The 13,716-nt window shown below is 32.5% G+C and overlaps 2 protein-coding genes across 2 annotated transcripts; one reads left to right on the forward strand and one right to left on the reverse strand.

The window, feature by feature from the left end:
- LOC113511650 (arrestin homolog) lies at positions 1 to 2,200 on the reverse strand. Its single transcript, XM_026895327.3, has 6 exons — positions 1,886 to 2,200; positions 1,592 to 1,798; positions 1,384 to 1,515; positions 953 to 1,304; positions 686 to 880; positions 1 to 589 (listed from the first exon to the last, which is right to left on the reverse strand). The coding sequence occupies exons 1-6, from the start codon at positions 2,072 to 2,074 to the stop codon at positions 441 to 443; spliced, it is 1,224 nt and encodes a 407-aa protein (XP_026751128.1). The 5' UTR covers positions 2,075 to 2,200; the 3' UTR covers positions 1 to 440.
- Positions 2,201 to 2,378: 178 nt separating this feature from the next.
- On the forward strand, positions 2,379 to 13,636 carry LOC113511651 (peroxisomal targeting signal 2 receptor). Its single transcript, XM_026895328.3, has 8 exons — positions 2,379 to 2,607; positions 2,762 to 2,975; positions 6,582 to 6,764; positions 7,540 to 7,722; positions 8,553 to 8,670; positions 8,848 to 8,932; positions 9,888 to 10,058; positions 10,579 to 13,636. Exons 2-7 carry the CDS (start codon positions 2,775 to 2,777, stop codon positions 10,045 to 10,047), a joined length of 930 nt encoding a protein of 309 aa, XP_026751129.1. The 5' UTR covers positions 2,379 to 2,607; positions 2,762 to 2,774; the 3' UTR covers positions 10,048 to 10,058; positions 10,579 to 13,636.
- Positions 13,637 to 13,716: the final 80 nt, after the last annotated feature.

Raw genomic sequence — 13,716 nt, forward strand, 5'->3', positions numbered from 1 at the left:
TATAGTCTGGTGATACTTTTATTTTAAAGTGGTTTACAATACGGTGAGTTTTTGTTAAAAATATAGATATAAACATGGTGGTGATGAATTTTAGGTATTCTATTACGTTACATAGTGTTCTTGGTTGATAACATTCTTCTTATGAGTAGTGGGTATGTCTTAAATATTTATTTAATATTAAAAAATAAAATGTACTAATAGTTGGTAACTGTAACAAATTAAGTAGGTAAAACATGAGACATGTGTGAAAGTGTTAATATAATTTTTAAATACCTAGTTTAATATTTGGCAAGGTTTAGAATACTTTTGGTATATTTGGTATATAGTTATATTTTTCGTTCAATAGTAGGTGTATGATTTTTTTTTCTGTTTTAAGTGTTTTGCAATTTTTTTTTTAATTTTTCGTTTTTCTTTATTTTTGGTTTTCTTTTTCATACTTTTTATTGTGGTTCGTTCATTCTAAGTCGAGCAAAATCTTCAAACACAATATTGTCTTCTTCCTCGTTAACATATAGAGAATTTTCATAACGATGGCGCTCAATAGACTGCATTTTCTTCATTGCATTGAAACGTTGGCGTTCAATAGTGCCTATAATAAAAATAAAATAAAAAGAAAAGAATTTTAACTAGAATTTTTTTACGTATAAAAGTTTAAGTGAGTTTGTATCTAAATTATTATTTATACCTTCGGTAGGATGGAGTAATTTAAACGGTACGTCCGTAACGAGCTCTCCTCCAAGAGTTCCACAGTTCAATTTGACACGAATCGAATAAGACACCACAATACCAATGGCGTCAGCTGGGCATTTGCCTTCAGACACTAGTGTGGAGCTTGCTAAATTGACATCATCTTCCTTTAAGTGACCATCCAAAGCCACACCTGTATACAAATAATCAAAGTAAATTTATGAAATACAAGTTGCGAGGTTCCAATTTTGTTTTGAATACTAACCACGAATGTCTTTATTGGTGCGCGCCAAAGGAATCAAATAGAATGTTTTTGATAAGCTGGCTCCAGGTGTAATTGGGCAACCTTCACGGCTTTCTAAGGATGCCACATGACGGCTGAATTGTGAATTGATCATAGTAATTTCAACATGTTGAATCACCATGCATCGTATATTACGAACGGATTTTCGCGAGTTGTTTGAAACGATGACATTAGCAGCAATCTTTTCGCCATGATAGTATATCTCTCTATCCAGAGTCACTTCGAGATTAATTTTACCGTTGCTGAATGTAAAGCCTTTGCTTACGAGCGAGCTAGGAAGACGGCGACCACGGGAAGCAGGTGCATGTTGTAACTAAATAAAATAAAAAATTACACCATTAATGCCTAATAATAATAATAAAAACCATACATGTTACTGTAATATAAATCACCTTTTTGATAGCTAAAGTAACAGAACTTCTCTTATGACTTTTTTGATCTTCATTTTCCGCAACATAAGTTCTCACACAATATTCTACACCCATTGGTTTACCCTGGTCTTCTTCAGCTGGTTGTAAAGTCACCTTTAAAAATAATAACACAATTGTTAGAAATGTGTATCTTTAATCTTATAAGGTATATAAAAGGAAACAAAATTACCGAGCTTGGTGCCATCTCAGGGAAAATAAATGTAAAGGGATAAGCATTTGGACCAAGTTTTTTTAGTAGTTTTTCCTGAACCGGTGTTAACTCCATTTTAGAATTGATCATAGGAACAACTTGGTCTTGTCCAATCACCATTTCCTTAGAAAATTTCACTCCCATCACCTCATCCTCTTCTCTACCATAGCGGTATGTAGTCACAAGCTGAAGAAAAACAACGAGTAATTAAAGGAAATAATGTTTAATCGCAGCACTTTTATCGAGATGTATTATTATTTAAAATTATTGTACCTGACTATAAACTTTTCTTCCTTTCAGATATTCAGTATCAACGACCACCACTCCATCAACTGGATCGCAATAATCCATGTGATCAATGAAGTCTCGCTTGCCAAGGTAAACAGTTACTTTTCCATTTGGAGTAGTTTTCTTAAACACTTTTACAGCGACCACAAAGGCCATGGATATGTAATCCAACATTTTTGATTATTTCAATGAAAACTTTTAATTAAAAAAAATATAGAAAATAAATTTACTGCGATAGGGTACCGCTGGGTTGTAAACGTTTAGAGGTATTCACCAGAAATGAATCTTCCCAGGAAAACCCATTTATATATTTGCAATATGTGAGGCTTCACGTAAAACTGAATAACAATCTAATAGGATTTTGTTTGTAGGCGGACTAATAAGATTATAATCATATGACGAATAGTCGCATTGAATCGATATTCTGTTACATCACTATTTGTGGAATTTAAATGATTGACAGAAGATTATTTAATGAAAATGACGTTTGACGTACTGTTTTTAACCATTTGACGCATTTGTTTAGGTTAGCCAAAATATTATAAAATCGAATTTCACATGTATTATTAATGTAATTAGCTAATTCATGTAAGAACAACAGACCAATATGAATCTTATAAGCGATATATAGTTTTTTTGATATGTATCATAAGACTGATTCTTTAATTCTGTACCAAAAAGATATGTAAATTCAGCTAACTGTGACTGTAAGTTGTAGATTTAATAAAATAATAACTATTTGTTGTTGATTTAAACTATATTTTTTACATTATTTGGTCTTTAGATATATAAGTATATACTAATAAATGTATTCTTATTAAAGCGAAGTTCAATGCATTATAAATTTAATTTTATTTCCAGTTACACCATTAGTATGCCCACATTTCTAACTCCAGGCCGGCATGGCTATAGTGTTAGATTTTCACGGACTAGGCCTGATGCCCTGGCAGTGGCCACGAGTCAGTACTATGGCCTCGCTGGCGGGGGCACACTATTCTTCCTGGAATTGGCCCCGGATGGAAGCACTCTGTTGGAAATGCAGAAATTGGAATGGAGCGATGGATTATTTGATGTGGTGTGTATTTTTTAAAACTTATTCATAGAATTAAATTTATAATTTAGGTTATTATTACTTACATTTGAATGTTATGTTAAATCTATTTTTAGGTGTGCATTTTTATAACATATTTAATTTTTTTTTTAATTAATAACACATTTTGGTGCTTCAGTAGGATTGTCAGATATTTTATACTGCACTTTTCAACTTATGGTAACAGAGAAACACAATTCTATGAATAAAGTATGGAGTTATTATTATAAATATGGCTGGTGCTTTTAACCAAATTCTGAATTGCATGTTTCTTTGAATTTAAACCAGTGTAGGTAGTATAATTGTTAATTGTTAATTTAATGTTAATTCAAGTGTTTCATGAACACTGATTATTCAAACAATTGAACTTGTAAATATAAACAAACCAACAGGTTTGTTTGTGTTTACAGTTGCAAAAAATTGTTAGTTATACAACTGTACATGAGGATGATATATGTAGAGCCTTTGCCACTCAGTTCTCTTTTCCTTACAAGGAGGTATAAAGGTACTAAACCTATCTAAATTGGATTCATATTCCATGCACAACATTCCAATCATAATATTAAATGTAAAGTATTAAATGGAATGTATTTCAACAGCTGGTTTTACCATTTTAATTAGTTGCATAAAAAAAAAACTTATGATTGACTATATTTAAATAATTTTATTACAGATATGTGGTTTTTATAATTAACAGTTTTATCATTGTGTCCTTGTACTAGATGTTATGTAAATTTTGCCCTGTTGATAATTTGTGAATACAGTAGATAACTTAGAACTATTTCAAGAAAAAAAATTGCAGTGTCATAATTTAAAGTCAGTTAGTGTTGATATTGATAATAATCCCTTATTGGAATCTTGGCAAAATTAACAATTTTAGCTGTGTATAACAAAAACCCAATGACAATAATTAATTAATTACTTTTAGGCATATCTGTTTATATGATATCAATGAAAATACATATAGTACAAAGTATATTAATCAAAACCTTATCAGTGTTGTACTTTCATATGTTAAACTGTGATTGATTATATTATTCTTAGTTCTTTCATTATTATATTAGTATGGAAATGTATTGCAAATTGTGAATGAAAATAGTGATATATAAATGTCCATTTATTATGTTAGCACATGTATGTTTTCTTTGCAACATTACATAATAATCTATAATCATCATACCAGCCTTTAACTGTACATTGCTGAATATAAGCATCTCTTATATTCAGCAGTGGGGGGGGGGGGGTTGGTAGTAGTTGCAAAACTTGAAAGAAAGGTGGATTGGTAACCACAGGGATGCTGCTACTCATATCTCGCCTTCCCTTAGTCGGTTTTTATGACTTTCATGGGAAAGGAAGAGGTGGCCTATTCTATGTGGGGACCAAATGGTCAATAATCAGTAGCACTGATCTATATTTGTAAGAGATTTTGTCTTAGTAATCCCATGATGGACTCTCAAGATATGGGTTCACTTAGTGTGGGGTACAATATACTCATGTTGTATGATACTTATGTATAATAAATAAATAAATAAAATGAATAGTCGGAATATTGATCTATGACAAAGACACAGAGATGAAGTAGACTCATTGTTGCAATGAGGTGAATGTAATTAGTAAATTAAGTTTATTTTTTTAAGTATCATATTTATTTGAATTAACTTAAGAAAAAGTTTTAAGAAAAATAAATGATCAGGATAGGCCTAGAAAAAGGAAAATAGATTTTTTTAGATATATAATGTCAAAAAAGTAGATTGCGTAATGGAAAATCAACATATTATTTACAACATAACATATATAATCATCCGTGTTTCAACCGTAAAGCAGTTGTGTTTGCATAGCTGTGTTTCGGTTTGAAGGGTAGGATATGGTGTGAATTTACAGGGTACAGAGGAATAACACCTGAGTCCTCAGGAGTGGTAACACATGGGGAGTATCATGGGTCGAAACAGTATATTCTGTTATGTCCATGGTACTGCTCATGTCTATAGGCAACGATTACCACTTTCCATCAGATGGGCCGTCAGCTTGTGTGCCATTCTGAGTTGTATAAAAAAAAAGAAATATTTTGTATTATTCATCTAAGGATGTAAAAGGTAGGCAGTGATATCTTGTATATTCTACACATTGTAACATATTGTGGATGACAATTGACATTTTATTAGTTTTAACAGAGTATACAGGAGTATAGAGAAACATTATCAAGTATCTTTTGATAGGTAGCGTCTAAAAGAGATATATATTCACTAAGAAATGATTTTCGGTAATTCCTGTGGGGTAAAAGTAGGTAATATCTAATATTTTATTTACAATATCAATTGAATTATTATACATAGATATTAATCCAATAATGAATATGTTAAGAGCTCCCTGCCGAGGTTTTCCCCGAGAGACTACAACATGGGGTTCTTCAAAAGGGGGTAAAGAGGTTTCTTCAGGGTCGGCAACGCGCGCGTAATACCTCTGGTATTGCATAGGCTACGGTAACCGCTTACCATCAGGTGGGCCGTATGCTTGTTTGCCACCTCAGTGGTATAAAAAAAAAATGTTAAAAGTCTGTTATCCAAAAAATAATATTGGATAGCAGACTTTTAACATTTAACATCTGTTAAATGTTAAATGTTTCTATGGGTGATGGCCTTTTATTCACTATGAGCATGCAGAGGAATCCAATATATAGATATTAGATTAGTATTCATATTACCCATGCCTGCTGTGGAAACGCAATATAAGGAAGCTTGTGGAATACAGCTAGTTTCATTTTATTCTCTTTTATCAACAGCCTATTTAATCAAATACTGTATATGTGCTTAATATTAGAAATATCTGTTTAGGTGCAATTTTCTAGTTAATTATAATCTTTCTTAATCTTTTCTATGCCAACTGTTTGTGGAAGCCATACTTAAATGTTATGTATGTGAACTTGCCTACATCACTTGTTAATAGGATCACTTTTCATTTGCTATTTATAGACAATTGACTCAAGTTGAAAGTATGCTTAGTCAAGTAGTTTATTACTCTCGTTTATAGTTCTAATAGTGTAAGATCAAATTTCAAATAAGCGACTTTTTAAATAAGGAGATTATTAATTCAACTCCAATTTTGTTTTTTTTTTATGGGTGAAAATGGAATGGTAATCCCACCTGCGCTAACGGGATACGCTGGCGGAGCACCAGTAAAGGGTGATAGATGAGAATGAAAACAGGCCAGTCAGTCCATCATGATGAATTCATCAGGAATTAACCATGATAGTTTTCAGGGGGAACCACGAGGAGGTCGACCTGGTTGGGTATATTGCTAGCAATGGGATTTTCAGTCTCCATTACTAACAATCCCTTTCCCCCTCCATTTTTTGGTTGTACAAGTATTACGCCATTACGTGAAAGTACAGGGTACACAGGCATAATACCATGTCACCAGGTAATGCCCATGAGCACCATATTGCCCATGGTGCTGTTCATGTTTATTACTGGTTCCATCATTATCATCACTTATCAGGTCGGCATATGGTTGCCAATTTGGAACCTACACTGCATAAATATTGATTTAAAAGGATTGTAAGTAATCCAATGTTTGTCATTTTTGTTTCTCCAGACATGGTCGGGCACGAACGAGACGGCGGTGGCTTGCGGCGCGGGCGACGGCGCGGTGGTGGTGTGGCGAGGTGGCTGCGCGGCGCCGCTGCGGGTGCTGCGCGGCCATTCCAGCGAGGTTTGCTCCGTCGACTGGCCGCGGGGCCGTCTACTCAGCGCCAGCTGGGACACCACTGTCAAACTGGTAAGTTGAGTACGCATATTGCGGGTACTGCGCGGATATCACAGCGAGGTGTGCTATGTCGACAGGCTGCAGGTGGCGTGTTTGAGGGATTCTCAGTAATGAGGACTATCAGGTCAAACTATATGCAGTTCCCTCTAGTTTTCTGTTTCAATTTAGCACGATCGATCAACTCACTTCATATCATCCTATCCTACTTATACATAGTGAAGTATATTAGGTAAGGTGCAGGCCTTCTCTCCTATAAGAGAAAAGGTATAGTATGGTAATAGGGGATTGCTGGGGGGAGAAGGGATTGTTAGTAATGGAGATATGTAGCCCCATTGCTAGCAATCTACTATATCAGTTCGACCTCCTCGTGGTTCCCCCTGGAAACCATCGTGATTGATTTATTGTTAGATTTGTCACGGTGGGCTAACTGACCTGCTTCATCGTCACCTGTCATCACTCATTGGTGTCCCGCCAGTGTATACCGATAGAGCAGGCGGGGTTGCCATTTCATTATCATCCAGTAAAAAAAAATAAATAGGGGATTGGCAGTTCCATTGTAAACTAAATAATTATGTTAATGGTTGTAATCTCTAATGGAAAAATTAAGAGCTTTTGTAAACTGTGGTCATTATGGTGAACGTAACACTCGATATATTTACACACATTGTGGAGCACATATCTGTCACTTGGATTAAATATTAATTTTAAATATTAATTAATTAATCTACAACAGAATATGTAAATAAACATTAATGTATTAATGTATGTATACCATCAATATTTTCAGTGGGATCCTGAATCAGAAACGTGCATCAATACGTACGCGGGTCACTCACAGCTAGTCTACACAGCGGCGTTCTCCCCTCACTCACCTGCTACTTTCGCCTCTGTGTCTGGGGACGGTCACCTCAAGTTATGGACATGTACAGAGCCACGGCCTGCCGCCGTCGTTAAAGCGCACGAAGCTGAGGTAATTTGGACTTTTATATATAACAACTAAAATATACTATTTAGTTGTTACGTTTTCATTTTTATAGAATTTAGAATGGTTGATTTCCTTGAACGTTGCTAATGCCATTCTCTTTTTTATTATAATTACCCAGTTCAGAGGCTAAGTATGGAAAAGCCTGGATAAATTGAGTGATTGGAAGATCTTGCATAAAATTATCGAAAACGATTTACTTACAGAAATTTCCGAAAGAGCAGTTATGTATTCACCATCTCGCTCTCACAAAATTACTGTTTCAATGTACGCATCTTTTATTTATCTCTTATATTGTCCATACTGAGCAATATACATCCGCTGACTCCCTACAGTAAGTACTAATTTATCGTGTTTACTCGTTTTTATGTTTACAATTTTGTATGCATATTAAAATTTAAATGCTTTTATAATTTTTAATTTTATTTATTTATACTTTTGCATGCATTAGAAAATGTCTACAGGGCGGACTTAATACTTGATGGTATTCTCTATCAGTCAACCGTTATGCTAAACGGAGGGAATAAATGGCGGTGCATAGATGTAAAAAAGGTTGTAAAATAAATAAATATTTTGAAAGATAACAATTTATGATAGATACAAACATATGGAATAATCATCATCATCTTCCTACCCTTATCCCAATCATTTGGGGTCGGCGTAATATGATTTTATCCATATTACAAAAAGATTTGGTTTTTTAGTTTTACGACCGGCCACCTGCCTGACATATGGAATAATATACTTACAAAAAATATACACATTTAAATCACATACAATACATTTTATGAATATTATATAAATTTTAATATTTATAGGTGTTATCATGCGACTGGAGTAGAATAGAAACACACGCAATAGCGACATCTGGATCCGATGGTTTAGTCAAAGGATGGGATTTGCGACGGCTTACTTCTCCTATGTTCACACTTAAAGGTAAATAAATGAAGTAATGTATAGTTAGTAGTTTCTAGCGGCTGTGACGCGAGCGCGACCATGGCATCAAGACTTAAGGTCTCGGATGGTCTCGAAATTAGTCGAGCTTTCTCGATCAATTTATACATAAGCTAAGCCAGTAGTTATTATATTAAAACATAATTATATTGTTTGTAGGTTGCGAGTGCGCAGTGCGGAGGGTACAGTTCTCACCACACGCGCCGTCCGTTATAGCGGCCGTGTCGTACGATTTTACCACGAGGTATGTTGTGGAGGAATTTATTTGTATTTTTTTATCATCACTTTTAGCCAAATATAGGAATATATATATATTGGGAAGATTTGTCAGCAATTGCCACGCTTGTCAGGCAGATTGACAACCGCAATTATGCTTTAGTGATATTTAAAGAGAGACGCTGCTGCCTATCCCTCGACCATTAAATTCTTAGAGTTGTCTCTTATGACACCCACGGGAAAATAAAGGCTGGCCCATTTTATACAGGGACCATACGGCGAATGTCTTTTTTACATATATACATACCATACCCACCTGATGGAAAGTTTTAACCGTCATCCATTGACATGAGTGGACAGAATACACTGTGACACCTGATATGTTGCAATTCCTGAGAACTAGGGATGTTATGCCTCCATATCCTGTATTTTTACAGACATAAAATTAATTATATGTAAATTCAATGCTGTTAGAAACTAACATTTCTATTTGCTTCTGACAATGAAATACAAATATTAATTTTTTAATTTTGTATGTGGCAATACAATCTTTCTCATTGTAACCTTTTTTACTCGCTCGCAATAAAACATTAGCTCCATGCCGCGGCGTTCTTTGTTATTCCAACATCAACCAGTAACAGTCCATTAGTTAACTGTACAATTTCAATACAAATGTAACATCTACAAAATATAACATCTTATGAACAATATTTCTAGCAAATAAATTTCATTTCATATCCCATCTGGAAAAACAAAATATAGCCATGTAAAGTAAAATGGCTGTTTTTCGCAAAATTACTAACAATCTTCCCAGAACTAAGCATTTAATTTTTGAAGTCGTATAAAAATTAAATAACACAGTTGTGAACTGCCAGTATGGCTCCAAAAGCATTAGTGGGCACCACAAAGCACCGGGGACCCCCCCACTGTGGGATCTGCGGACTATTGGCTACGCCACTGTAAAATGAGTATTATATAACCAGGATATGGGACTTGAAGAGAGGCTGCGATCCACTGGAGACGATCCGCCACCATTCAGAGTTCACGTACGGCCTCGACTGGAACTGCCTCCGGCCGCACCAGATAGCCGACTGCGGCTGGGACTCGCTAGTGCATGTGTTTATTCCGAGATCGCTCGTCTGAGACTGGTTTAGGTGAGTTTTTTAATACCTTTTTTTGTCCATTCTTATTACCAGTCTCCTGTTTCTATGTAGAAATGGTGTGTAGGTGAATCCTTTTCTCAGAAATTCTATTTTAAATAGTTAAATGTAATTTTTTTTTTTCACTATTTATTTGCTTATGTTGTGTTGTTAATATTTATTATTTCTGTGTACAGTCGACTGGTTGTCAAATGCACAGAATATATCCAAAAAAAAAAAAAATAGATGAATTAATAACTTTCTCATTTTTTAATACGCTTGAAAATAGGATGTGTAACTTATCTCTATTATATTTTTGAAATCATAAAGGATACTAGCTTTTACTTGCGACTTTGTTCGCATGACTGGTATGTGTTTACTGACCGGAATAAAAATTAGTCTATGGCCTTCACATATAGTGCTAGTATAGCAACTTTCATAGTGATTGGTCAAGCTGTTATGGCCCCCAAGAGGTAACAGACAACTGAAATTTCACATTTATAATATTATTAAGGATTATTTTTTCCCTTTTCAGATGTCCACAGAGTGTTCGAATGTTAATTCTTGACTGATGATGGCTGTGTATAGTGAGAATACATGTTGTGCCAATATGCACTTTGAGTGCCAAATTTATTGGAGTCATATTCGTTTGAACGAATTAATTGGTGCGTAGTAGTTAAAGATTAAAACAAAACAGGGATGATATTACCTTCCACTGGCGGTGTCCTGCAACTTATTTTATCATATATTGATAAAATATTTAATAAAATACGTTTATAACAAAGTGTAATGATCAGAATTAATTTTTAAAAACTATTGAACTATTTTCATTGTTTCTAATTGATTATTTAAAGAGTTACTTCATATGTTGCTTCCGAAGTTTTTAAATAATTTTTAGCCGTCGAAATCTAAATTTTCATTGATAGAAACTTAATAAGAATCTTATTGCATTAATATTTAAATTCTTTATTACTTTATAAATCATCAGATATAATTAGTAATGATAATTGCCTGTTTTTGTAAATTGACACATAAAAGCAATGTTGCCACACTTTGATATGAGCATTTAAAAACACGTATTTAGTTTTTTTTTTATATATTATTATTTATTTTTAATGTTGCTAGTTCCACCGTCGGTAAAGGGCTTGTTAATGTTGATGGACGTGGGGTATGAGGGATGTATTATAAAATTATTATTTCGTTATGTATTAATAAAATATTATTAGTTTTAATATGTCATAATACACTCGACCCTTTAAAGAATTTATTAGATTTAGAGCTTCTATATTATAGAGAATTTGTTTAGTTGAATTGCAAAATACGACCTTCGCTATTTAGCGACAGTTTGACAGACTTTGTTAACGCTGCGTTTCTACTAAACCTAGTTTTATACATGTTGTTATATATATATATATATATATATATATATATATATATATATATATATATATATATATATATATATATATATATGTTTGTTTGTGTGTATGTCACGACAACGAAACACTTCTCATAAGCAATTATGCTAAACATTTTATTGTTTAGGGATGAATTTATTTTCATATGCAGCAAAACCGGGTAATGTTCTTGTAGTATATTTAAAAATAATATTAGTTTATTATTGTTGTTCAACATGACAAGTCTATTAGGTAAAGTAGAGATTACTTTACCGTTTTAAAGATTTTTTTTTCAATGAAAATTTACATTAATTAAAAGTGCTATAGTTAAAATCTGAATTAAAAATTACCATGAACACTTATAAGTGTCACTAGCTCTGCATATGATTTAATTTTGATGTTTATTTCTGGGTTTTTAAATCATTTCATATTTTTCTATTTTCTTTTTATTGTGGGTAGTTCCAATATTTAATAAAATTTGTGTAAAAAAATCGGAATAGTAAAATGACTAAATAAATGCATCTACATTGTAAACTATATCAAACTAAAAAACACGTATTTTTGTTTCATGTTTAAACAAAATATTTTATTCACTTGTTAATTTTTTTATGCCACAGATTCAATTAAATTCGGTAAACAAAGTAGAGATACAATAGTACAGCGAATTTTAATAACATTTGTATATTTTTAATTGTATTACTGTATATATTCGAGCAATTTATTGTACTTAAATGTTGATGTATTTTTAAGGTATATCAATTGACTGTAATATTTAAACACAATTTATGTTCTATTCACTGCAAATATTGATGGCTTCCAAATATACAAAATACACAAGTGACAGTTTTATAGAAGAGATATTTTAAGACTTCTCAAACACATTCACTTAAACCGTAAGGTCTTATTCACGCTGCAATATACCACACATTCTTTTGCAAGTTTAATTTTATTCAAGAAAAAATTGCATATTTATTAAAGAAACGTGTGAAAAGTTTGTACTTAAATGTACAGCTGAAAGAGTTATATTATACGAGTATTTGTTCAGTGTAATTTATCCGAAAAAATGAAGTAAGTGTGGTATATTACAATGTGAAAAAGAGGATTTTCTCTAGGAGTGAAAATTGATAATTTTGTAATTAGCACAAATGTAAACACTTGATTATATATTACTTGATTGTAAATATTATTTATATACTATGTGATGGTTAACAATGTACATTAATTGTTAGATTATGTAGCTTTATAACAAGCTGAGTTAATATTTTAAGTTTAATGCGATGATATATACATAAAATAATTGTAATAATATCCATATTGTAACTGCTGCATTCCTTTTTACAAGTTTTTGTTTAATTTTTATTTTTGATAAGTCTTACAAGATAATTTTAACTTACTTTGTTGTAATGAAATGTAAAATTTTATATATGTATATAAGTCAGGTGAATATGGTTTCTTGTAAACTGGTCTGAAGATGAAACTGGATGGTGGCCCTAAAATTTAATAAGACAATGCAACCTCATACAGTCTAGATTCGTTTGTTAAAAAATTGTTTTAAAAGAAATCTTTAATACTTTCGAAAAATGTTAATATGAAGGTAGGTAAACTTTAATTTTGTTTATATGAAATGTGAATTAGAAGAGAGAAAAAAAATCTTTTGTTTTGATGTGAATTGAGAGAACTTTAGATGTTCATATACAAATACTGCCAAATCTGTAATAAAAATTCAAGCAAGCAGCTTGAAAATCTCATGGTCATTACAGTTAGTTACCCAAAATGTAATTATGGGAACATGATCTGTTTTAATTTTGTTAATTGTGATACCTAAAGATACTGTCACACCACGAGTTAGGCCAAGTAATTATTTTATATTGGTGATACAAATCTACAGTTCTAATTGTAGACGGATTAGCCATTTTTGACATCTTATTCGATCGATCGATCGATTGATCTAACTACGAGCATTGAATATGATCTTAGATGACAGCTATTACGATTTTATAATTTAAATAAGCATTTAAATTGTTCGATTGATCGAATAACGAGAAAAAATTTACCAGTTTTTGGTCTGAAAGTATCATTATCATAAAGTGATTTATTGATTAGATTTGTTCAAATAAAACGGTAAAAATAATTTTATGTTGCCGCCTCACTATATTCCTTATAATAATAAAATGGGATAAAAATGAATTTGTTTTATTGTAAAATCTGATTTGTTTTGCTCGTTTTGAGAAGGTTTTGTGTCTCCAATCTCAAAAAAACTAACACGGCTCGTTTAG

The sequence above is a fragment of the Galleria mellonella genome, unplaced genomic scaffold (assembly GCF_026898425.1).
Source record: "Galleria mellonella isolate WM207_F2 unplaced genomic scaffold, CSIRO_AGI_GalMel_v1 utg117, whole genome shotgun sequence".
Taxonomy (NCBI): Eukaryota; Metazoa; Arthropoda; class Insecta; order Lepidoptera; family Pyralidae; genus Galleria; species Galleria mellonella.